Genomic DNA, 26,187 nt, shown 5'->3' with positions numbered 1-26,187 from the left:
TCTTTCTTTCTTTCTTTCTTTCTTTCTTTCTTTCTTTCTTTCTTTCTCTTCTTTCTTTCTGTCTTTCTTTCGTTTCCTTTTTTCTTTTCTTTTTGAGACAGAGTCTCGCTCTATTGTCCAGGCTGGAGTGCAGTGGCGCGATCTCTGCTCACTGCAACCTCTGCCTCCCGGGTTCAAGCAATATTCCTGCTTCAGCCTACCAGAGAGCTGGGACTATGGGCGCACACTGCCACACCTGGCTAATTTTTTGTATTTTAGTAGAGATGGAGTTTGGCCATGTTGGCCAGGCTGGTCTTGAACTCCTGCCCTCAGGTGATCTCCCGCCTCAGCCTCCCAAAGTGCTAGAATTACAGACGTGAACCACCGTGCCTGGCCAATTGTATGATTATTTGTCGTCATCAGACAACTCTATGAGGGCAGAAATTAGGTTTATTTTGCTCATCGTTGTATCTCCAGAGTCCAACACAATGCCTAGCATTGGAGTAAGGTATTTAAACATTTTTTTAAAAAATTTTTAAAGAGACTCTCCGTGTGTCACTAGGCTGGGGTTCAGTGGCACCATCATAGCTCACTCTAACTAACCTCAGCCTCCTGGGCTCAAGCAGTCAGAACTACAGGTGTGTGCTACCACACCTAGCTAATTTTTGTATTTTTATGGAGATGGAGGTCTCGCCATGTTGCCCAGGCTGGTCTTGGACTCCTGGCCTCAAGCAGTCCTCCCATCTTGGCCTCCCAAAGTGCTGGGATTACAGGTGTGAGCCACTGTGCCTGGCCAACTTGAATATTTTTGAATAAATGCATTTTTGAATTGAGTTTTTGTGATAAAACACCTCAAACTACAAAACTCGACTGAAGTGTGTTTTGCAAATACTTTTAATGAAGTTATAAAATTCTAACTACTTGGGACTCATTTTAATATTAAAAGTAGTTTAGGATCATTGAATTAGGATTCCTCTATTAGGTTTGCCACATTTGTGAACTTGGGCAAAACACTTAACCTCGAAGTCACAAGTTGTTCATTTGTAAATGAACATGATAACTATATCTTTCTAATCAGCTTTGTTAACCTCAAAGGAAATTGCAAAAAAAATTTTGAAAATTATAACATATTAGCTGGGTGTGGTGGTGCACACCTGTAGGCCCAGTTACTCAGGGAGGCTGAGGTGGGAGCATCACCCGAGCCTAGAAAGTCGAGGGTGTAGTGGGCCATGATCGTACAACTGCACTCCAGCCTGGGCGATGGAGTGAGACCCTGTCTCAAAAAAAATTTATAAAAGTGTGAGGGATTATTGTTTAATACTTACGCTCTCTAGAAGAGCCAAATTCAGAATAAACTAAGGTTTACAAGAGAATGTCTACTTGGAAACATGTGAACATAATAGATGGATGATTAAAGGCAACAAAAAGGACTTTTAAGTATGTTCCAATAAGAGTAAGGATGGGTAAGATACAAAAAGTATTTAGACCTGACAGGACACAGTGGCTCATGCCTGTAATCCCAGCACTTTGGGAGGCCAAGGCGGGAGGATCACTTGAGGTCAAGAGTTCAAGATCAGCCTGGAAAAAAGAAAAAAAAATTAGCCGGGCATGGTGGCAGGCATCTGTAGTCCCAGCTAGTCAGGAGCCTATGGCAAGGGAATCGCTTGTACCCAGGAGCTGGAGGTTGCAGTGAGCCGAGATCGAGCCGCTGCACTCCAGCCTGGATGACAGAGCGAGACTCCGTCTCAAAAAAAAAAAAATTATTTAGAACTATTCAGATTTACCTCCCTTCTGTCCCTAGCCCCACCCCTCCACCCCCAGATCAGCTTGGGTCTTTAAGCTTTAAATAACATGTTTATGATAGAAGTCAAACCAAAGATAGTTAACAGATTTCAAGGAGCTAGTTAGTTGCTCAAGTCTCTGGATCCACAAGAATTACCTCTTGGGTGTTGAAGGAACTTGCAGATATGATTTCAGAAATGGTGTGGGAAACGAAAAGGTCCTGCCAACGTGAAAATGAGCAACTTTCTCAGTTTTAGTTTTTTTAATGTAGGTCCCAGAAATTCTTTCTTTTTGAGATGGAGTCTCACTCTGTCGCCCAGGCTGGAGTGCAGTGGTGCAACCTCAGCTCGCTGCAACCTCCACCTCCCAGGTTCAAGAGATTCTTCTGCCTCAGCCTCTTGAGTAGCTGGAATTACAGGCGCCCGCCACCACGCCCTGCTAATTGTTGTGTATTTTTAGTAGAGATGGGGTTTCACCATGTTTGCCAGGCTGGTTTTGAACTCCTGACCTCAAGTGATCCACCCGCCTTGGCCTCCCAAAGTGCTACGATTACAGAATTGAGCCACCATGCCCAGTCAGGTCCCAGAAATTCAAACAAATTTACCTAACTTTACCAACAAGTTCATTAGAAGCTGGCATAGTTTCACTAAAACACTGTACAGTAAAATAATTTACTATACACTAGTTATGAGATACAAATCTCTAGCCAGGCATGGTGGCTCACGCCTGTAATCCCAGTACTTAGGGAGGCCGAGGCAGGTGGATCACTTGAGGTCAGGGGTTTGAGACCAGCCTAGGCAAAATGGTGACACCACCTCTCTACTACAATTACAAAAAAATTAGCCGGGTGTGGTGACATGTGCCTGTAATCCCAGCTACTCAGAAGGCTGAGGCAGGAGAATCACTTGAACCCAGGAGGCGGAGGCTGCTGTGAACCGAGATCATATCACTGCATTCCAGCCTGGGTGACACAGTGAGACCCTGTCTCAAAAAAAAAAAAAAAAAAAAAAAGAGAGAGAGATACAAACCTCTGACCTTAAGCCTTCAGTCTATTTGGAAACACACTTATATAAACATAATTAGTTCTACAAGTCCTCTAAAGTGCTATGAATAACAATGCAGTACATACCTAAAAGAAAGTAACTGGAATCAATCTCTTATTTTATTTTATTTTACATTATTATTATTATTATTATTATTATTATTATATATTTTTTTGAGACGGAGTCTTGCTCTGTTGCCCAGGCTGGAGTGCAGTGGCCGGATTTCAGCTCGCTGCAAGCTCCGCCTCCGGGGTTTATGCCATTCTCCTGCCTCAGCCTCCCAAGTAGCTGGGACTACAAGCGCCCGCCACCTTGCCTGGCTAGTTTTTTGTGTTTTTATTTTAATTTTTGTGTTTCTGAGACGGAGTCTCGCTCTGTCACCCAGGCTGGAGTACAGTGGGGCAATGTCGGCTCACTGCAAGCTCCATCTCCTGGGGTCACGCCATTCTCCTGACTCAGCCTCCGGAGTAGCTGGGACTACAGGAGCCCGCCACCACGCCTGGCTAATTTTTTTGTATTTTTAGTAGAGACAGGGTTTCACTGCGTTAGCCAGGATGGTCTCGATCTCCTGACCTGGTGATCCACTCGCCTCGGCCTCCCAAAGTGCTGGGATTACAGGCATGAGCCACCATGCCTGGCCCTCATCTTTTATTTTGACAGTGTTGATAAACTGATTATGAGAATGAACATTCAGCAGGTTATTTAGTAAAATTCCATGGTTTTTTTTTTTTTTTTTTTTTAACTTTTAGGTTTAGGGGTACATGTGAAGGTTTGTTATATAGGTAAACTTTTGTCATGGGGGTTTGTTGTACAGATTATTTCATCACTCAGGTATTAAACCTAGTTTCCAATAGTTATTTTTTCTTCTCCTCACCCTCCTTCCACCCCCACCCTCCACCCTCAAGTGGACCCTATTGTGTGTTGTTCCCTTCTTTGTGTCCATGAGTTCTCATCATTCAGCTACCACTTTTAAGTGAGAACACATGGTATTTGGTATTCTGTTCCTGCATTAGCTTACTAAGGATAACAGCCTCCAGCTCCATCCATGTTCCTGCAGAAGACATGATCTCATTCTTTTTTTATGACTGCCCAGTATTCCACGGTATATATGTACACATTTTCTTTATCCAATCTGTCATTTATGGGCATTTAGATTGATTCTGTGTCTTTGCTACTGTGAACAGTGCTGCAATGAACATTCATGTACATGTGTCTTTATGGTAGAATGGTTTATATTCCTCTGGGTATATAACCAGTAATGGCATTGATGGGTCAAATGGTATTTCGAGCTCTTTGAGGAATTGCCACACTACTTTTCACATTGTTGAATTAATTTATACTCCTACCAACAGTGTATAAGTGTTGCCTTTTCTCTGTAATCTTGCCAGCATCTGTTCTTCTTTGGCATTAAAAAAAAATTGCAGCCAGGCACGGTGGCTCATGCCTCTAATCCCAGCACTTTGGGAAGCCAAGGCAGGTGGTTCACTGGGAGTTTGATACCAGCCTGGCAACATGGTGAAACCTCATCTTTACTAAAAATACAAAAAAAAATTAGCCGGGCATGGTGGCACACGCCTGTAATCCCAGCTACTCAGGAGGCTGAGGCAGAGAGAATCACTTGAACCCAGGAGGTGGAGGTTGCAGAAAGCCGAGATTGCACCATTGCACTCCAGCCTGGACGACAGAGCGAGACTCTATCTCAAAAAAAGAAAAGAAAAGAAAAAAAAGGCCGGGCACGGTGGCTCACGCCTGTAATCCCAGCACTTTGGGAGGCCAAGGCAGGCAGATAACGAGGTCCAGAGATCGAGACCATCCTGGCCAACATGGTGAAACCCTGTCTTTACTAAAAATACAAAAAGTTAGCCGGGCGTGGTGCGGGCACCTGTAGTCCCAGCTACAGATCGCGCCACTACACTCCAGCCTGTGCGACAGAGCGAGACTCCGTCTCAATAATAATAATAATAATAATAATAATAATAATAATAATAATAATCTTATTTGTATCGTTCTAATTGTAGTATATGTGCTGCCAAAGCGAGCACTATTTTTTGACTTTTTAAAAATACTCATTCTGACTGGTGTGAGATATCTCATTGTGGTTTTGATTTGCATTTCTCTAATGCTCAGTGATATTTACCTTTTTTTCATATACTTGTTGGCTGCCTGTATGTCTTCTTTTGAAAAGCAGCTGTTTATGTTCTTTGCCCACTTTTTTTTTTTTTTTTTTTTTAGACCGAATCTCAGTCTGTTGCCCAGGGTGGGGTGCAGTGGCACGATCTCGGCTCACTGCAACCTCCACCTCCCGGGTTCAAGCAATTCTTCTGTGTCAACCTCCCGAGTAGCTGGGATTACAGGCGCACGCCACCATGCCCGGCTAATTTTTTTCTTTTTTTTTTTGTATTTTCAGTAGAGACGGGGTTTCACCATGTTGGCCAGGCTGGTCTTGAACTGCTGACCTTGTGATCCACCTGCCTTGTTCTCCCAAAGTGCTGGGATTACAGGCGTGAGCTACAGCGCCCGGCCTCTTTGCCCACTTTTTAATGGGGCTTTTTTTTTTTTCTTGATGGAGTTTCGCTTTCGTTGCCCATGCCAGAGTGCAATGGCACGATCTCGGCTCACCGCAACCTCCCCGTCCCTGGTTCAAGCGATTTTTCTGCCTCATCCTCCCGAGTAGCTGGAATTACAGGCATGCGCCACCATACCCAGCTAATTTTGTATTTTTAGTAGAGACAGGATTTCTCCATGTTGGTCAGGCTGGTCTTGAACTCTCGACCTCAGGTGATCCACCTGCCTCGGCCTCCCAAAGTGCTGGGATTACAGCTGTAAGCCACCATGCCCAGCTGGGGCTGTCTTTCTCTACATTTTTTTTTTTTTTTTCAGTTTCTTGCAGATGCTGGCTGTTACACATCTGTCAGAAGTCACAGAAGACACAAATGGAAAACCATCCCATGTTGATGGATAGGACGAATCAATATCATTAAAATAGCCATACTTCCCAAAGCAATTTACAGATTCAGTGCTATTCCTATCAAACTACCAATGACATTCTTCACAGAACTAGAAAAAGCTATTGTAAAATTCGTATGGAACCAAAAAAGAGCCCGAATAGCCGAGGTAATCCTAAGCAAAAAGAACAAAGCTGGAGGCATCATGTTACCTGACTTCAAACTACACTATGGGGCTACAGTAACCAAAATAGCATGGTACTGTACAAAGACAGCCACATAGACCAATGGAACAGAATAGAGAGCCCAGAAAAAAGGCCACACATCTACGACCATCTGATCTTTAACAAAGCTGACAGAAACAAGCAATGGGGAAAATACTCCCTATTCAATAAATGGTGCTGGGATAATTGGCTAGTCCTATGCAGAAGATTGAAGCTGGACCCATTCCTTACACCATAAAATCAACTCAAGATGGATTAAACCCCCAAGTTACAAAAATCCTGAAACACAACCTAGGCAATACCATTCTGGACATAGGAACAGGCAAAGATTTTATAATAAAGACACAAAAACCAATTGCAATAAAAGCAAATAATGACAAATGGGATCTAATTAAACTTCAGAGCTTCTGCACAGCAAAAGAAACTATTAACAGAGTAAACGGACAACCTGCAGAATGGGAGAATATTTGCAAACTATGCATCATGGTATCTTTATGCTTGAATCTTTAATTCAACAAAGCAATGTTAAGTGTCATCCTGTGCCTTTGGCAAGGAACTAAAATATGGTCCCTGCTCTCAAAATACTTGCTAGTGGGAGAGACAGAGAAGTTCTAACAATTACAATATAATGTGTTAAGTAGTATGGCTGAAGGAAGCAAAAGGTGCCTTGAGAGCATAGAATAGGGATACCTGCTTAGTGAAGGGGTAGGTGGTTTGTCAGGGAAAGGTCTCTTAGCAAGGGAACACTGGAAGTGAGACTTAAAGGACACTTAGGAGTTTGCATTAAGGAAGAGATTGAAAAGCATTCTAGATAGGAGGAACTGTGATGAGAAGGTCCAAGAATATTGAGAAAGTTTTGAGACATAAACAGTTCAAACTGACTAAAATGGCACCATGGTGGGATATAGCAGGAGTCCAAGCTAGAGTTTTAAGTCAGACCACAAAAATCTGTTTTTGGGTCAGGTGCAGTGACTCATGCCTGTAATCTCAGCACTTTGGGAAGCTAAGGTGGGCAGATCACCTGAGGTCAAGAGTTTGAGACCAGCCTGGCCAACATGGTGAAACCCCATCTCTACTGAAAATACCCAAAAAAATTTAGCCAGGCGTGGTGGTGGGCGCCTGTAATCCCAGCTACTCAGGAGGCAGAGGCAGGAGAATTGCTTGAACCCAAGAGGCAGAGGTTGCAGTGAGCTGAGATTACATCACCGCACTCCAGCCTGGGCGACAGAGTGAGACTCTGTCTCAAAAAAATATAATCAATCAGTCAATCAGTCCTTTTAATTCCATCCTAAGGAAATTGAACTTTATCCCAAAGAAGGGTAGTGTTTTAGTAGTTGGGCTGATTCATAAAACAGTCTCATACTCAAAGAGCCTTGATTGGTGGAGCTATGTCAACCTGGAGGCATGTCTCTAATGCTGAACTAGAAGCCTTGGCTGGACCCAATTCTATTCAATGTTTTATCCATAACATTAATGAAGATATGATCTGCTAAGCTAAAACAGATAGCCGGTGTAGAAGAGTCAAAGATCTTGACAGGCTGAAACATGAAAAAATTTTTTTAGATGGAGTTTCACTCTGTTGCCCGGGCTAGAGTATGGTGGCGTGATCTCAGCTCAATGCAACCTCTGCCTCCCGGGTTCAAGCGATTCTCCTGCCTCAGCCTCCCAAGCAGCTGGGACTATAGGCACACACCACCACACCCAACTAATTTTTGTATTTTTAGTAGAGACAGGGTTTCATCATATTGGCCAGGCTGGTCTAGAACTCCTGATCTTGTGATCCACCCGCCTTGGCCTCCCGAAGTGCTGGGATTACAGGCATGAGCCATCGTGCCCTCTGGAAAGACATCTTACAAGATAAAATAGTCACACTATAAAAAGTATTGTGTTGAGCAAAATGGAGCTAGATGTCTTCTGAGATCCTTGTGCTTCTGGAATTCTATGACTATTTCCAAATGACATTGGTCTTCACCTTTTTGTAGCTAGGTCTTCTAACTTCTGGAAGCTCAATTACTTTGCAATCTACATTAAGCTCCTAGTATACATGAAACATTGTAGATATTCTAATGTGCTTTTCTCTTTCTTTCATTACTCTGTTTCTCTCTTCCTCCAGTCTGACTGAAAAATAAAGTAGAAGAATAAAAGTAAGCTGGTCAAGCCAGGTGTAGTGGCTTGCTCCTGTAATCCTAGCACTTTGGTGGACTGAGGAGGGGGGCGGATGGCTTGAGTCCAGGAGTTCAAGACCAGCTTGGCCACATAATGAAACCCTGTCTCTACAAAAAAATAGAAAAATTAGCCAGGTGTGGTGACGCACAACCATAGTCTCAGTTACTTGGGAGGCTGAAGTGGGAGGATCACCTGACCCCAGGAGGTTGAGGCGGTAGTGAGCCAAGATCGCTCGACTGCACTGCCGCTCTTTTCTTAAGAACTTGTTTCAAAAAGAAAAAAAAAGAGAGGCCGGGTACGGAGACTCATGACTGAAATCCCAGCACTTTGGGAGGCCTCAGCTGGGAAATCCGAGCTGAGGTCAGGAGTTCAAGACCAGCCTGGCCAACATGGTGAAACCCTGTCTCTATTAAAAATACAAAAAATTAGCCAGGCATGGTAGTGGGTGCCTGTAATCCCACCTACTCAGGAGGCTGAGGCAGGAGAATTGCTTGACCCTGGGAGGCGGAGGTTGCAGTGAGCCAAGATCGTACCACTGCACTCCAGCCTGGGTGACAAAGTGAGACTCCGTCTCAAAAAAAAAAAAAAAAAAAATTGGCCAAGTGTGGTGGTGCATGCCTATGGTCCCAGCTACTCAGGAGGCTGAGGTGGGAGGATTGCTTCAGCTTGGGAGGCAGAGGTTGCAGTGAGCTGAGATCATACCACTGCACTCCAGCTTGGGCAACAGAGCGAGACTCTGTCTCAAAAAAAAAAAAAAAAAAAAAAAACCAAAAAACTTTTATTGGCAAACATTACAATGTTTCAATGATTATAAAGATTTTTGCCAAATTAATACAAGGGGGAGAGACTAGAGTCTAGGATGACTTTTAGGTTTCTGGCTTGAGCAAGTCAAGGTGTTGGTAAACTGGAAGAGAAGGAGAAAGGGTCTTGGAGAAAGTGTCAGCACTCATTATGTGACACTCCAGCCATCTCATTCAGGCTGGATGTGATTTTCTGTTTCTCCATAGATCAAGATGGAGATACTGAATCTGCATGTTGTTTCTCCATTAGTGAACAGAGGATCATAATTAGAGTTGGAAAGGATCTTTAAAATCACTTAGTTCATACCCACATCTTCCTTTCATTCATCCCTCCAACCAATGTTTGCATTGCTTTCACACTTTTTCTGTGAAATGATCATCCATGGAGATGAAATTGCTTACCCTCTCTCAATTTCCTCAATTGCAAAAGGCGAATAATATTACCTACCTCACAGGATTAAATCAGATAATATATATAAAGCATTTATTATCGTGCCTAGCAAGTGTTCAATAAATAAATCCCAAATATTAGCTTAAAAATGCCGGTGCAGTACAGTTTGCAACCCATTAATAGATTGTGAAATCAGTTTTAGTGTGCAGTGACAAGCAATTTTTTAAAGAGAAGTAGAAAACATGTAGTGTGTGTGTTATTATACAAAATATTTGTTTCCATGTAAATATGGGTTTATGTTAAATATTTATACGTTTATATAGCATATAAATTTGTACACTTACACTTATTTTTGTATGTGGATATATACATATGTGTGTTCCAGGTCACAATGTGAAATGCATTACTCTGGGTCAGGTGGAATAAATTTTGAGAAGCATTGCAATACACAATTCTTTTCTTCCTTTGCTGATCTATGTTGAAAGCCGTATTTTGTTTTTTTTTTTTTGTTTTTTGAGACGGAGTCTTGCTCTGTCACCCAGGCTGGAGTGAGGTGGCACGATCTCTGCTCACTGAAACATCTGCCTTCCATGTTCAAGTGATTTTCCTGTCTCAGCCTCCCAAGTACCTGGGATTACAGGTGCCTGCCACCATGCGGGGGTAATTTATATATTTTTTGCAGAGTTGGGGTTTAGTTATGTTGGTCAGGCTGGTCTCAAACTCCTGACCTCAGGTGATCCGCCTGCCTCGGCTTCCTAAAGTGCTGGGATTACAGGCGTGAGCCACCGCGCCCGGCTCAGACTTTATTTTATTTTATTTTATTTTTTGAGACGGAGTCTCGCTCTGTCGCCCTGGCTGGAGTGCAGTGGCCGGTTCTCAGCTCACTGCAAGCTCCGCCTCCCGGGTTTACGCCATTCTCCTGCCTCAGCTTCCCAAGTAGCTGGGACAACAGGCGCCCGCCACCTCGCCCGGCTAGTTTTTTGTATTTTTTAGTAGAAACGGGGTTTCACCGTGTTCGCCAGGATGGTCTCGATCTCCTGACCTCGTGATCCACCCATCTCGGCCTCCCAAAGTGCTGGGATTACAGGCTTGAGCCACCGCGCCCGGCCCAGACTTTATTTTTAAAGAGGTTATAAAGTACTATATCTTTGTAAAATACTTTTATTTCCAGCTCCTAGCACAGTATCTGGTAAACAGAAGATCCCAAACAAACGTTGATCGAACTAGGAACAAGAAATAGTATGAAGACACATAGACTAGCGGTTCTTCATATATAGACTAGTGGTTCTTTTCTGAGTGATCAGACTTTCTTTGGGAAGTTGTTGAAAGTTTTGGACCCTCTTCCCGGAAGAAGTGCCGAGCACTCAGTTCTGAATGGATTCCAGAGAATTCCTGAATCCCCATGCATTGCCCCTCTAAGGTTCTATGGGCCCCCCAAGTTAAGAACCTGAAAGGAAGGTGTTTAACTTCTGACAGCGTACGTGTGAGGTCAAGAGCGGAAGAAAGTTTGGGGTTAGATCGCTTTTAAAATTCTCCTACAAATCCTGGGATTCTAGAATTTTGGTTCTGGGAAGGCACAGGCAGAGATTTAAAGAGTACAGTTTGGTACTACTAGTGTCAAAGAATAGTGGGAACAATTTTAACATACGTTATGCCATTTGAAAGCCATGGCAATCCTGTGATGATGAAATTGAAGTTCTGAGGGGCTCAGTGGCTTGTCTAAAAGGAAGGAGCTGGTAGGCTCTGGAAAAAGAGAGCCTACCAGAATCACATTTCTAAATTTTTGGCGAGGAAGTAGGGCAGGGCAAATAGAGTGGAGAAAGGGGCGGGACCGCGCACGCGCATAGTTGCATTGGCGCCGACATCTCTGCCCTTCCTCTCGCAGTCAGCCTTCCTCTCAGACCAGTACGGTGGCCGACGGGAGTCAGACGCTGGGGATGAATGAAGGTGCTGGGTGCAGGTTGAAAAAGTCTCCCGCTCTTCCGTCCCTACAGTCCCGGTTCTGCCTTTGTGTGCCCCCATCCTCCCCACTTCGTATCGACAATCCGGTTGGTCCCGGCGTCTGAGTTCTCGGTGCCCGACTCGACTCGAGGCACAACTAGGGTTTGGGGTTCCGGATTATCGCCTAGGCCCAACCTCGGACCGCGCTCTCGATTTCTGCCGCGTCCCGCCTCTAGGACGTGTGGGGTTCCGTGAGGCTGGAGGGTAGATCTTAAGGTATGAAGCGTCCGCTTCTCAGACCTCAGCGCGTTCCTAGGTCCGTGTCGGAGCCTGGCCAGACTGCTCAGCCCGAGGGACTTGTTGGTTCTAGTTGCGCCCGGGGCGAGACGGAGGAGCACACAGGTCTTGGCGCCTCTGCTCCAATCAGCCCGCTCCTCTGTTAAAAGAGCAGCCCCTTCCTGAAAGCAAAGCAGTTTTTACCCGCGACTTATACCCACGCCGCTGCTAGTCGGTCGGCCTCGAGAGGGGATGGCTTTGGCTACGTGCTCACTGCCTTTTTGTTTGTTTACTTTTTGTGTCTTTGATGATTCCTGGAGACAGAGAAGTGCTGTAGTGAGACGCGTCTTTCTCTCCCACATAGCACCCACGCATCTGCTTTTTACCCAGTAACACAGGGGACAGAGGATAGTGTTGTGGCCTCCAGAGCCTTGAATCTGATATTGCTTCTGCCCAGTGATTTGCTAGTTTTTCCACCGACTCATGGAGGTTGAGAAAGAGAAGCCCAATAGTTCTTTATGTCTATCGGGGTAGGCGTTTGAAACTATCGGGGTATGAAAGAAAGCACTTAACTATGACCGTTCACTTTTATTTACATTTTGTTGAGCTCATATGACTGATATAGTGGAGAAAGTTTTGGACTGGGATTTTAGTAGATGAAGATTCAGCCTTGAATTGTGCCTCTAACTAGTAATACTACTTTGGGACTGTTACTTCATCTCTCTGACCTTCATATTCCTTCTTTGTAAAATATGAGTATTACAGCAGAAGATTCCTGAGGCTGGAAGAGACATTAATATACTCTTGTTTTCTTTCTCATTTTCCAGGTGACAGTAAAAACCTAGGGAGACAGAGAAGCCTTGTCTTGATTGTGCCAGGAACATTGCCAACATAGGGGCCTATTAAAGATAAACCACATTTTTCAAGGTTTTTAGAAAGTTGGGTGTTCATATATGTGGAAGTTAAACTCCTACTTTCATTTGTATTTTTACCATTAGGATCAACAAACAGTAATAATGACTGAATGTACAAGTCTTCAGTTTGTCAGCCCTTTTGCTTTTGAGGCAATGCAGAAGGTGGATGTTGTTCACCTGGCATCTTTAAGCGATCCAGAATTAAGACTTCTCCTGCCCTGCTTGGTACGGATGGCACTTTGTGCACCTGCTGACCAGAGCCAAAGCTGGGCTCAGGATAAGAAACTCATCCTTCGCCTTCTCTCTGGAGTGGAAGCTGTCAACTCCATTGTTGCATTGTTGTCCGTGGACTTTCATGCTTTAGAACAAGATGCCAGCAAAGAACAGCAGCTTAGGTAATGTTATGTTATATTATATGTGGATTTGGATTTGACAAAGAATAGGGAATCAGATATTTTTCAGAGCTCTCCAGGAAACAGAGAACGAGTATCTAAACTCTGGAGAGCATTTTACTTAGGTCTTTTCTGTTTCTAGTTACAATTCCAGAATCTTTTGACTTCCATGTTATAAAATGTTATCTAGAGAAATTTGGCAACGTGCTGTTGTATGTGGGCTAAACACATTAGGCCAGTTACTTTCAGTGGGAAGTAGGTAGGGTAACTTCCCCTAGGTTAGAGGGATTTATTGGAATCACTTGGGAGGCTTTTTTTTTTTCTTTTTTGAGACAGTTTTGCTCTTGTTGCCCAGGCTGGAGTGCAATGGTGTGATCTCGGCTCACTGCAACCTCAGCCTCCTGGGTTCAAGTGATCCTCCTGCCTTAGCCTCCCAAGTAGCTGGGATTATAGGCACCTGCCACCACGCCCAGCTAATTTTTTGTATTTTTAGTAGAGACGGGGTTTTATCATGTTGGCCAGGCTGGTCTCGAACTCCTGACCTCAGGTGATCCACCTGCCTTGGTCCCTCAAAGTGCTGGGATTACAAGAGTGAGCCACTGGGCCCAGCCTCTTGAGAGGCTTTTAAAGCTTAAATATTCCCAAAGATTCTGGGCAGATGCTGTGTCCTTCCTGGCCCACTGTGAATCTGGTAGCAAGCCACCATTAGTGGAAGTGAGTATTAATTGTCAGTTGTGGTGGAGTATTTATTTTTTATTTTTATGTTTATTTTTTTAGACAGAGTCTCGCCCTGTCACCCTGGCTGGAGTGCAGTGGCATAATCTTGGCTCACCGCAACCTCCACCTCCTGGGTTCAAGCGATTCTTCTGTCTCAGTCTCCCAAGTAGCTGGGACTACAGGCACGTGCCGCCACGCCTGGCTTTTTTTTTTTTTTTTTTTTTTGAGACAGAGTCTGGCTCTGTCGCCCAGGCTGGAGTACAGTGACCGGATCTCAGCTCACTGCAAGCTCCGCCTCCCAGGTTCACGCCATTCTCCTGCCTCAGCCTCCCGAGTAGCTGGGACTACAGGCACCCGCCACTTCGCCCGGCTAGTTTTTTGTATTTTTTAGTAGAAGCGGGGTTTCACCGTGTTAGCCAGGATGGTCGCGATCTCCTGACCTAGTGATCCGCCCATCTCGGCCTCCCAAAGTGCTGGGATTACAGGCTTGAGCCACCGCGCCTGGCCGGCTTTTTTGTATTATTAGTAGAGAGGAGGTTTCACCACATTGGCCAGGCTGGTCTCAAACTCCTGACCTTGTGATCCGCCCACCTTGGCCTCCCAAAGTGCTGGGATTACCAGCGTGAGCCACCGTGCCTGGCCTATGTGGTGTAGTATTTATTATACATAGGATGTGAATCCCTGAAATACATAGGCAAACTAAATAGCATTTCAGAAGTAACAGAACATTTTAGAACACTTTATACATCCTTTTGTAGCTTATTTCAATAAAAGATAATTTTTATGCAGTTATTTCCATATCAGTGTTTTCATAATTGTGTTGCATGTTTGTACTTCATTAGGCATAAACTTGGAGGAGGCAGTGGAGAAAGCATCCTGGTATCACAGCTTCAGCATGGACTGACGTTAGAGTTTGAACACAGTGATTCACCTCGCCGATTGCGTCTTGTGCTTAGTGAACTGTTGGCAATTATGAACAAGGTGCATTTCTTTTAACCACAGCTCAAAGTATGCATGATTTGATGTCTGTGTATAGGGAGGCAGACAGAAAAAGAGGCAAGAAGGCAGGCAGGTTGAATTCTCCTCTACTCTTATTTTGTTCTTTTTTTTTTGAGATGGAGTTTTGTTCTTATTGCCCAGGCTGGAATGCAGTGGTGTGATCTCGGCTCACTGCAATCTCCACCTCCCGGATTCAAGTGGTTCTCCTACGTCAGCTTCTTGAGTAGCTGGGGTTACAGGTGCCCGCCACCATACCCGGCTAATTTTTTGTATTTTTAGTAGAGATGGGGTTTCACCATGTTGGCCAGGCTTGCCAGGCTGGTCTCGAACTCCTGAACTCAGGTGATCCACCCGCCTCAGCCTCCCAAAGTGTTGGGGTTACAGGCATGGGCCACTGTGCCCGGCCTTCTCTACTCTTATTTCTGTATATTTGTTTTCCTTTCAAAGGCTGAAAGGATATTATAATTCTGCCTTAAAGGCCTTCTCTAATTATTATTTTCTCTCATTTATACTTGTTCTGCATTTTCTATCAGAGGGATTTTTTTTTTCTGTATGGAATCCATACACAGTGGCTTCTTGACATTTAGAAAGGGATTTATCTCAAGGCTTGTATAGACTATCAAATTTATTACCAAATAATACCTTTATGAGATATAATTTCTCCCATAAAGTATAATGAAGTAACATTTTGAATAATTGAATGTGAATAACTGAAAAATGTATGTGATTCATTTAGACACTGGATGAGCGGTAACAACCTCATATATGACAGTAGGGGGAAGTATCAATGCTGAATTGAATATAGGATGATTGGCTAGTCTCAATCACTAAATGACCAAAGTGCTTCTCTACACTAATGAAAGCTATTAAAGTTATCTTCTTTGCGAAATTATAGATTACTTTGGTCGTAGACCTTTAGGTAATTATGGTTAATTGAAACTCTGAATTTAAAATTTTTGAATATCAAAGGTCTATCATATAAATAATTAAATTAGCTGGGCGTGGTGGCTCATGCCTGTAATCCCAGCACTTTGGGAGGCCGAGGCGGGTGGATCACCTGAGGTCGGGAGTTCAAGACCATCCTGACCAACATGGAGAAACCCCGTTTCTACTAAAAAATACAAAATTTGCCAGGCATGGTGACGCATGCCTGTAATCCCAGCTACTCGGGAGGCTGAGGCAGGAAAATTGCTTGAACCTGGGAGGTGGAGGTTGTGGTGAGCCAAGATTGTGCCATTACACTGTAGCCTGGGCAACAAGAGTGAAACTGCCTCAAAAACAATAACAACAACAAAAAAACAAAAACACTAAATTAGATCTTTATTTACTGTTACAATTTTGGGGAGTCAGTTAATTTGTGGTAAATAAAGTTTAGTTTTATAAATTGTGGACAAAAAGGACTAAATTCTGTTTCCATAGAAAATACTGGCAGAGGCCGGGCACAGTGGCTCACGCCTGTAATCCTAGCACTTTGGGAGGCCGAGGCGGGCGGATCACGAGGTCAGGAGATTGAGACCATCCTGGCTAACACGATGAAACCCCGTGTCTACTAAAAAGATACAAAAAAAATTAGCTGGGCATGGCGGCGGGTGCCTGTAGTCCAGCTACTGGGGAGGCTGAGGCAGGAGAATGGCGTGAACCCGGGAGGTGGAGCTTGCAGTGAGTGAGCTCAGATCGCACCACTGCACTACAGCCTGGGTGACAGAGCGAGACTCCGTCTCAAAAAAAAAATAAAAAAAGAAAAGAAAATACTGGTAGAGAGGATTTTTGTGAGTTTTAGATTTTTTTTAAGGTATGTTAAAATTTTTTCTAAAATTTCTATCACAGATTATAATTTCCTTTTTTACTATTTTGATACTTTTATTTATTTATTTTTGTTTGTTTTTTTGAGACGGAGTTTTGCTCTTGTTGCCCAGGCTGGAGTGCAATGGCGTGATCTTACTCACTGCAACCTCCGCCTCCCGGGTTCAAGCGACTCTCCTGCCTCAACCTCCCAAGTAGCTGGGACTACAGGTACCCACCACCACGCCCAGCTAATTTTTTGTATTTTTAGTAGAGACGGGGTTTACAGTGTTAGCCAGGATGGTCTCCATCTCCTGACCTTGTGATCTGCCCACCTCGGCCTCCCAAAGTGCTGGGATTACAGGCGTGAACCACTGTGCCTGTCCTAATTTTTGTATTTTTAGTAGAGACAGGGTTTCACCATGTTGACCAGGCTGGTCTCGAACTCCTGACCTCAGCTGATCCACCCATCTTGGCCTCCCAAAGTGCTGGGGTTACAAGTGTGAGCCACCACATCTGGCCATGAATTTATATTTGTTAAACTGCTTTAGGTTGACTGTTTTTGTTTTTGATTTTTTTTTTTTTTTGAGACAGAGTCTCGCTCTGTTGCCCAGGCTGGAGTGCAGTGGTGGGATCTCCACTCACTGCAAGCTCTGCCTCCCAGGTTCAAGCCATTCTTCTGCCTCAGCCTCCCGAGTAGCTGGGACTACAGGCGCCCACCACCGCGCCCGGCTAATTTTTGTGTTTTTTTAGTAGAGACGGGGTTTCACCGTGTTAGCCAGGATGGTCTCAATCTCTTGACCTCGTGATCCGCCCGTCTCGGCCTCCCAAAGTGCTGGGATAACAGGCGTGAGCCACCGCACCCGGCCTGTTTTTGGCTTTTTTAAAGCAGTTTATGTAGGCTGCATTTGTAGTTCATTTATTTGGCTTGCCTTGTCCTTTAATTCCAGTTGTCTCCAAATATTTAGAAAGAAATCAATTCTTGAGATTGATATTGCTATATATGAATAATAATTAACGACTGCTGTGTGTGGTTAAATTGGTTGAAATTGATTGAATACTTCATATTCTGCTGTGGTATATTAGTGATACATTAAGAGATAATCTGTGAGCTCAAGAAATAATTATAAAAATAGGGATTTAATTATCTGAAATCAATAAAGTTTATATATATTTTTTTTCTTTTTTAAGGTGTCTGAGTCCAATGGAGAATTTTTTTTCAAGTCTTCTGAACTTTTTGAGAGTCCAGTTTATTTGGAGGAAGCTGCAGATGTACTTTGTATTTTACAAGCAGGTACTGTACTGAGTGCTAAGATGCATTTCATATATAGTTTCTTGTTAAATGATACCGTGTAACTTCTTAGCCTGCTATGCTATATTATTTTAGGGATCATATAACAAATACCTTATATGAGTTTAAGTCAAAAGTGACTAATAGACAATGATTAAGTAAATTATATTATTTTCATAGTGTGACATGCAGACATTAACATGGTATCTTTGATTTAATGATTTTAATGTTCGTTAATGATTTTGGAAAATATTTACAATATGTTAAGTAAGAAAAGCAAAGGGCAAAGTGTTAAGTAGAATATAATCCCAGTTTTGTTAAAAGTTAAAGCAAGAACAATACCCTTGGTGAATTAAAATAAAATACTTATTTTTTTTTAGAGACAGAGTCTTGCTCTGTTGCTCAGGCTGGAGTACAGTGGCAGGATCGTAGCCCACTGCAGCCTTGAATTCCCGGACTCAAGGGATCCTCTTACTTCAGCCTTCTGAATAACTGGGACTACAGGCCTGTGAAAACATTTTATATTAACTTTGAATGATGGGATTAGAGCGGATTTTAATTTTCTTCTTTGTACCTTTTTGCATTTTCCAGATTCTATATAATAGGTGTGAATGATAGAAATAAAAGAGGACAGAAAAATGTAAAGAAGGCTGTCGCTCATGCCTGTAATCCCAGCACTTTGGGAGGCCAAAGCAGGAGGATTACTTGAGCTCAGGAGTTCAAGACCAGCCTGGGCAACATAGTGAGACCTTATCTCTACAAAAATGAAAAAAATTAGCCTGGTGTGGTGTTGTATACCTGTAGTCCCAGCTGAATGGGAAGCTGAGGCAGGAGGATGGCTTGAGCCTGGGAGATTGAGGCTGTAGTGGGCCATGATTGTGCCATTGCACTCTGTCCAGAGTGAGACCTTGTCTTTTTTTTGAGATGGAGTCTCACTCTGTCACCCAGGCTGGAGTGCAGTGATGTGGTCTTAGCTCACTGCAACCTCTGCCTCTGGGGTTCAAGCAATTTTCCTGCCTCAGCCTCCCGAGTAGCTGGGATTACAGGCATGCGCCACCATGTCCAGCTAATTTTGTATTTTTAGTAGCAACAAGGTTTCACCATGTTGGCCAGGCTGGTCTCAAATTCTTAACCTTGTGATCTGCCCGCTTCAGCTTCCCAAAGTGCTGGGATTATAGGCATAAGCCACTGTGCCTGGCTGAGACCTTTTCTTAAAAAAAAAAAAAAAAAAAAGGAGGGTGGGTGTGGTGGCTCACACCTGTAATCCCAGACACTTTGGGAGGCCAAGGTGGGTGGATCACCTGAGGTTAGGAGTTCGAGACCAGCCTGGTCAACAGGGTGAAACCCCATCTCTACTAAAAATACAAAAATTAGCCAGGTGTGGTGGCAGGCACCTGTAATCGCAGCTACTCGGGAGGCTGAGGCAGGAGGATCACTTGAACTCCAGAAGCGGAGGTTGCAGTGAGCTGAGATTGCGCCATTGCACTCCAGCCTGGGGGACAAGAGCGAGACTTCGTTGCAAAAAAAAAAAAAAGTAAATAAGATTTTCGTGAAAATAACTCTTTAGACCAGTTCTATAAAATAAAATTTCCTGTACTGTTCTATGCTGTGCTGTCCAGTGTTCTTTGTGGCTATGGATTACTTGAAATGTGGCTAGTGTGATTGAGGAACTGAACTGTTTTTAATGTAAGTATCTTTATGTTGCTAGTGGGTGTCCTACTGGACAGCTTAGCTCTAGACTATGAGAAGAAGATACTTTATTTTAGATGACATTTGTGAAATGTCAAAAGATATTTAATAATGCAATGAAATGTCACTCTTGGCTGGGCATGGTGGCTCATGCCTTTAATTCTAGCAGTTTAGGAGGCTGAGGCAGGAGGATTGCTTGAGTCCAGGAGGTTGAGGCTGTGGTGAGCTATAATCACACCACTGCACTGTAGCCTGGGCAGCAGAGCAAGACCCTGTCTCAAAGAAAAAAAAAAAAGAAATATCACTCTAACACTGGGGCCAGGCATGGTGGCTTATGCCTGTAATCTTAGCACTTTGGGAGGCTGAAGCTGGAGGATCGCTCAAGGCCAAAGTTTGAGACCCACATGGGCAGCACAGTGAGATTCAGTCTCCACAAAAAAATTAAAAAAAAAATGAGCTGAGTGTGGTGGAGTGCACCTGTTAACAAAGACTAACAGTAACTTTGTTTTCTTGTAGAGCTCCCTTCCTTGCTCCCTATAGTTGATGTAGCTGAAGCTTTGCTGCATGTTAGAAATGGTGCCTGGTTCTTGTGTCTCTTGGTGGCCAATGTTCCTGATAGTTTTAATGAAGGTAAATATGGTTTTAATATGGGATATTGAAAAGATTTGCTTGGACATGTACAGGACCTATTTTGTTGACCTAAGAAGGAACATTAATGGGATTTTATTTGAGATTGTTATCTTTTGAAAGTTTGTATTTATTAAGAAATAATAAGTTCACAAACTATATTTAGTTTAAAGATCAGGCTGGACTTGGTGGCTCACGCCTGTAATCCCAGCACTTTGGGAGGCCGAGGCGGGCAGATCCCAAGGTCAGAAGTTTGAGACCAGCCTGGCCAATATGGTGGAACCCCATCTCTACTAAAAATACAAAAATTAGCCTTATGTGGTGGTGGGCGCCTGTAGTCCCAGCTACTACTGGGGAGGCTGAGGCAGAATGATCTCCTGACCTTGTGAACCTTGGCCTCCCAAAGTGCTGGGATTATAGGCGTGAGCCATCACACCTGGCTAATTTTTGTATTTTTAGTAGAGATGGGGTTTCACCATGTTGGCCAGGCTGGTCTTGAACTCCTGACCTCAAGAGATCTGTCCGCCTCGGCCTCCCAGATTGTTGGGATTACAGGCATGAGCCACTGTGCTTGGCCCCTTTGTAAAGATTTTTTTTATTTATTTTTTATTTTTTATTATACTTTAAGTTCTAGGGTACATGTGCATAACGTGCATGTTTGTTACATATGTATACATGTGCCATGTTGGTGTGCTGCACCCATCAACTTGTCAGCACCCATCAATTCATCATTTATATCAGGTATAACTCCCCAATGCAATCCCTCCCCCCTCCCCCCTCCCCAGGATAGGCTCCATTGTGTGATGTTCCCCTTCCCGAGTCCAAGTGAGCTCATTGTTCAGTTCCCACCTATGAGTGAGAACATGTAAAGATTTTTAACCTCCAAAATACGCTTTTTTATTGAGTTAGTGTCTCGCTCTGTCACTCAGGCTGATGTGCAGTGGTGCAGTCATGATTCACTGCAGCATTGATATTCCAGGCTCAAGTGATCCTTCGGCCTCAACCTCTTGAGTGACTGGGACTACCAGCGTGTACCACTGCGCCCAGCTAATTTTTTTTTTTTTTTGGGATGGAGTCTCGCTCTGTCGCCCAGTCTGTGTGCATGCAGTGGCACGATCTCGGCTCACTGCAAGCTCCGTCTCCCAAGTAGCTGGGACTATAGGTGCCCGCCACCACGCCCGGCTAATTTTTTTGTATTTTTAGTAGAGACGGCGTTTCACCGTGTTAGCCAGGATGGTCTCGATCTCCTGACCTCGTGATCCGCCCTCCTCGACTTCCTAAAGTGCTGGGATTACAGGCATGAGCCATGCGCCTGGCGCGCCCAGGTAATTTTTTGTATTTTTGTGGATATGGGGTTTTGCCATATTACCCATGCTGATCTCAGACTCCTGGGCTAAAGTGGTCTGCCTGCCGCAGCCGCCTTAAGTGCTGGGATTACAGGCGTGACAAAATACACTTCTTTATTCTTCGTAATATTCCTTCTTTTGAACTCTACTTTGTCTGAATAATACAGCCATGTCATCTTTCTTATAATTAGTTTTTCCATGATGTATGTATTTCTTCATCTCTTTAATCTATCCATATCTTAAGATGGATTTCTTGTGGACAGGTATAGTTTGGTCTTGATTTTTTTTAATCTAGTGACAGTCTTTGTCTTTTGTTTTATTTTATTTTTTATTTTAATTTTTTTTTTTTTTTTGAGACGGAGTCTCGCTCTGTCGCCCAGGCGGGAGTGCAGTGGCCGGATCTCAGCTCACTGCAAGCTCCACCTCCCGGGTTTACGCCATTCTCCTGCCTCAGCCTCCCGAGTAGCTGGGACTACAGGCGCCCGCCACCTCGCCCGGCTAGTTTTTTTGTATTTTTTAGTAGAGACGGGGTTTCACCATGTTAGCCGGGATGGTCTCGATCTCCTGATCTCGTGATCCACCCGTCTTGGCCTCCCAAAGTGCTGGGATTACAGGCTTGAGCCACTGCGCCCGGCCTCAGTCTTTGTCTTTTAATTGGAGTGTTTAGACTGTATACATAGACCATTTAAATATGATTATTATAGTGGTTAGGTTTGAATCTTCTTGTTATTTGTTTTCTATTTATTTTCTTTTTCCTCTTGTACTTTGTGCCGTTGTTGTCATAGATTTTACTTTTATGTGAATTATAAACCTTAGAGCATATTGTTACTACTTTTGCTTTAACAGTTAATTATAAAGACTAAAAATATAGGGGAAAATACTAGTTATCCACATATTTACTATTTTTGGTGCTCTTAATTCCTTTCTGTAGTTCTGCATTTCCGTCTGATATAATTTCTCCTTAACTTGAAGAATTTCCCTGATTTTTTGTAGTGTGGGTTTGTTGGCAACAAATTTTACCAGCTTTTTTGGTCTGGAAAAATATATTTTCAAAGGGTATAAAATTTTAAGTTGGCATCATCTTTTAGCTATTTAAAGATGTCATTCTGACCGGGTGTGTGGCTCACACCTGTAATCCCAGTACTTTGGGAGGCCAAAACAGGAGGATTGTTTGAAGCCAGGAGATTGAGACTAGTATGGTGGCAAAGCAAGAAAGCAGGATCCCATTTCTAGGAAAAAAACAAAAACAAAAACAAAAACCAAAGATATCATTCTCTTTTCTGCAGTAAATTTTATCTTTATTCCTCTGTAAAGTTTCTTTTTCCCTCTGGCTACTTTTTTTTTTTTTTTTTTTAATTTCTTCTGGCTCCTTTTTTTTTTTTTTTTTGGGAGACGGAGTCTTGCTCTGTTGCCCAGGCTGGAGGGCAGTGGCACGAGTATGGGCTCACAGCAACCTCCACTTACCGTGGGGTTAAAGCGATTCTCCTTCCTCAGCCTCCTGGGTAGCTGGGACTATAGGCGTGTGCCCCCATGCCTGGCTAATTTTGTATTTTTAATAGAGATGGGTTTCACTATGATGGCTAGGCTGATCTTGAACTCCTGACCTCAGGTGATATGCCCATCCTCTGCTCTAGTTACTTTTTCTTTTTTTTGGAGATGGAGTCTTGTTGTGTTACCCAGGCTGAAGTGCAGTGGTGTGATCTCAGCTCACTGCAATTTCCACCTCCCGGGTTCAAGTGATTCTCCTGCCTTAGCCTCCTGAGCAGCTGGGACTACAGGTGCACATTACCACGCCCAGCTAATTTTTGTATTTTAAGTAGAGATGGGGTTTCACCATATTGGCCAGGCTGGTCTCGAACTCTTGACCTCGTGATCCACCCACCTCGGCCTCCCAAAGTGCTGGGATTACAGACGTGAGCCACTGTGCCTGGCCCTGATTACTTTTAAGATTTTCTTTTTATTACTCGTTTCAGAAAGTTGATGTATGATGTTTCTTGGTATGATTTTCTTTGCATTTGTCTCATCTAGGGCTCATTGAACTGGGTTTAGAGTTTTCATTCAACTTGGGAAACTTTCTTCAAATTAATTAATTAATTTATTTATTTGAGACGGAGTTTTGCTCTTGTCGTCCCAGGCTGGAATGTAATGATGCGACCTGGGCTTACTGCAACCTCTACCTCCTGGTTCAAGTGATTCTCCTGCCTTAGCTTCCTGAGTAGCTCGGATTATAGGTGCCCGCCACCACTCCCAGCTAATTTTTGTATTTTGAGTAGAGATGGGGTTTCACCATGTTGGCCAGGCTAGTCTTGAACTCCTGACCTCAGGTGACCCGCCCCCCCTCGACCTCCCAAAGTGGTGGGATTATTGGTGTGAGCCACTGCCCCTGGCCCTCAAATGTATTTTTGTCTTCTGCTTTCTTTATCTCTCTGGGACTGTAATTGCAAGTGTGTTTGAGTGTGTAATATTGTCCTGGAGGTTACTATTTTTTTTTAAGTCTCTTCATTTTTTGCTTCATTTTGGCCAGTTTCTGTTGTTGTGCTTTCAAATACCCTGATCCTTTTCCTCTGTCGTGTCAAATCGTCATAAATAATTAATTCTCAAGGCTGAAGAAGATGGTTTCTATCATGTTAGTTTGTAGGGGCCTGATAAAAAATGGAGAACGACAAGATGAAGAAAGTCTCGGAGGAAGGCGCAGGACAGATGCCTTACGCTTCTTGTGTAAAATGAATCCTTCTCAGGCCCTCAAGGTCCGAGGCATGGTGGTAAGCGATCCTGTGTTTTATTAGACAAAGGTCCAATAACTCTTCTCAAGATGGTTTTAGAGTCCTGTAGAGGTCGGGAATTTTATTGATATATGGACATGTTACCTTTCTCTCTGGGTTTTTACGTTTTGTAGGATTTCTTCCTCTATACTTTACACACTTTAGATTTGGAAGCATCCTTGCCCTTTTTGCTTATGATACTGAATTCAGTTTGTTTTCTTTGCTGTGCTAGGTGGAAGAATGTCACTTGCCAGGCCTTGGTGTGGCTTTGACATTGGATCATACTAAAAATGAAGCTTGTGAGGATGGAGTGAGTGACTTGGTTTGTTTTGTAAGTGGTTTGCTTCTTGGAACAAATGCGAAAGTCCGCACTTGGTTTGGAACTTTTATCCGAAATGGACAGCAGGTGAGGGTTAAATATCTGTATAGGCTAAGGATTAGAATATTTTAGCAGCTACTAAAAGAGAAAGAAACATTTTTTGAATGATGTCATTAGGCAAGTGGTTCTCACACTTTCTAGTTTCAGGGACCTCCTTATGTTTTAAAAAATCACTAAGGATACCAAAGAGCTTTTGTTTATGTGGCTTTTTTCTGTTGATATTTACCATATTAGAAATCAACACTTAAATATTTGAAATACTTATTTAGTTATTTAAAAATAGCAACAGCTTGTGTGTTGGCATGTGCCTGTAATCCCAGCTACTTAGGCGGCTGAAGCAGGAAGATTGCATGAGTCAGAGGGTTCTAGGGTATAGTGTGTGATAATTGTGCCTGTGACTAGCCACTGTACTTTAGCCTGGGCAACATAGCGAGACCTCATCTTTAAAAAAAAAACCAAAAACAAACAACAATAATCCTATTAAATGTGAACATAACATATTTTAAATGAAAACTGTGTTTTCCCAAACAAAATTTAATGAGAAGAATGATATTGTTTTATTTTATTGTATTTTTTTCAAATCTCTTCAATGTTTGGCTTGATAGAAGCCTTTGGAAACTGCACTGTACCCTTATGAGTGAATGAGAAAGTAAAAGACGGATAATGTCTTGAGTATTATTAATACCTTTCCGGACCCACTGAAAGAATATTGGGAAACTCCAGCGTTCAGGGCCAGACTCATGAGAACTGGCACATTAGGTCACTGAAATAAGTTATTATATTTTTAAATTTTAATACATATGTGTATATATGTTTTTATTACGGTAAAATATACATAACATAAAATTTTGCAGTTTAATCATTTTTAGGTATATAATTCAGTGGCATTAAGTATATTCACAGTGTGCAACCATTACCATTCTTCATTTCCAGAACTTTTTTTTTTTTTTGAGACGGAGTCTCACTCTGTCGCGCAGACTGGAGTACAATGGCGCAATCTCGGCTCACTGCAAGCTCCACTTCCTGGGTTTGAGGATTCTCCTGCCTCAGCCTCCTGCGTAGTTGGGATTACAGGCGCCCACTACCATGCTTGACTACTTTTTGTAGTTTGAGTAGAGACTGGGTTTTGCCATGTTGGTCAGGCTGGTCTAGAACTCCTGACCTCAGGTGATCCACCCACCTGGACGTCCCAAAGTGCTGGGATTACAGGCACGAGCCACCGGGCCTGGCCCATTTCCAGAACTTTTTCATCATCCCAAACAGAAACTCTGTACCCATTAAAAAACTCCCCATTCCCCCTATCATCCCATCCTCTGGTAACCTCTGTTCAACTTTCTGTCTCTATGAATTTGCCCTTTCTGGCTACCTCAAGTAAATGGAATTACACAATATTTTGCCTTTTGTATCTTGCTTATTTCACTTAGCATAATGTTTTCAAGGTTCATCTATGTTGTAACATGTGTCAGGATTTCCTTTTTAAAGACTGAATAATATTCCATTGTGAACTTAGAGTAGAACTACCATTCTGTCCAGCATTCCTACTGCTGGGTAGAGAAATCATTATATGAAAAATATACCTACACTTGTATGTTTATCGCAGCACTATTCACAGTAGCAATGTTATGGAATCAACCTAAGCATCTGTCAACGGATGGTTGCTTAAAGAAAATGTGAGAGAGAGAGAGAGAGAGAGATACACACACACACACACACACACACACACACACACACACACACACACA

At 43.2% G+C, this 26,187-nt stretch overlaps 1 protein-coding gene across 4 annotated transcripts in view; it reads left to right on the top strand.

The window, feature by feature from the left end:
• The first annotated feature begins 11,187 nt into the window (after window positions 1-11,187).
• INTS2 (integrator complex subunit 2) overlaps window positions 11,188-26,187 on the top strand; it is a 60,827-nt gene continuing 45,827 nt past the window's right edge. The window contains exons 1-7 of one of the 4 annotated variants that reach the window (XM_023204668.2): window positions 11,188-11,277; window positions 12,546-12,856; window positions 14,413-14,551; window positions 17,543-17,645; window positions 19,848-19,961; window positions 23,936-24,066; window positions 24,299-24,472. In XM_023204668.2, the coding sequence (XP_023060436.2) occupies window positions 11,272-11,277; window positions 12,546-12,856; window positions 14,413-14,551; window positions 17,543-17,645; window positions 19,848-19,961; window positions 23,936-24,066; window positions 24,299-24,472 (978 nt within the window). In that variant the 5' untranslated portion in view covers window positions 11,188-11,271. Of the gene's footprint in view, window positions 12,078-12,374; window positions 12,857-14,412; window positions 14,552-17,542; window positions 17,646-19,847; window positions 19,962-23,935; window positions 24,067-24,298; window positions 24,473-26,187 lie in introns of all 4 variants that reach the window. The other 3 variants (XM_023204667.2, XM_023204669.2, XM_023204670.2) reach the window with 3 other exon arrangements.

The sequence above is a fragment of the Piliocolobus tephrosceles genome, chromosome 16, assembly GCF_002776525.5.
Source record: "Piliocolobus tephrosceles isolate RC106 chromosome 16, ASM277652v3, whole genome shotgun sequence".
In the NCBI taxonomy this organism is placed as follows: domain Eukaryota; kingdom Metazoa; phylum Chordata; class Mammalia; order Primates; family Cercopithecidae; genus Piliocolobus; species Piliocolobus tephrosceles.
Note: the sequence above shows the minus strand (reverse complement) of the source record. Positions and strands in the feature narration are given on the sequence as shown.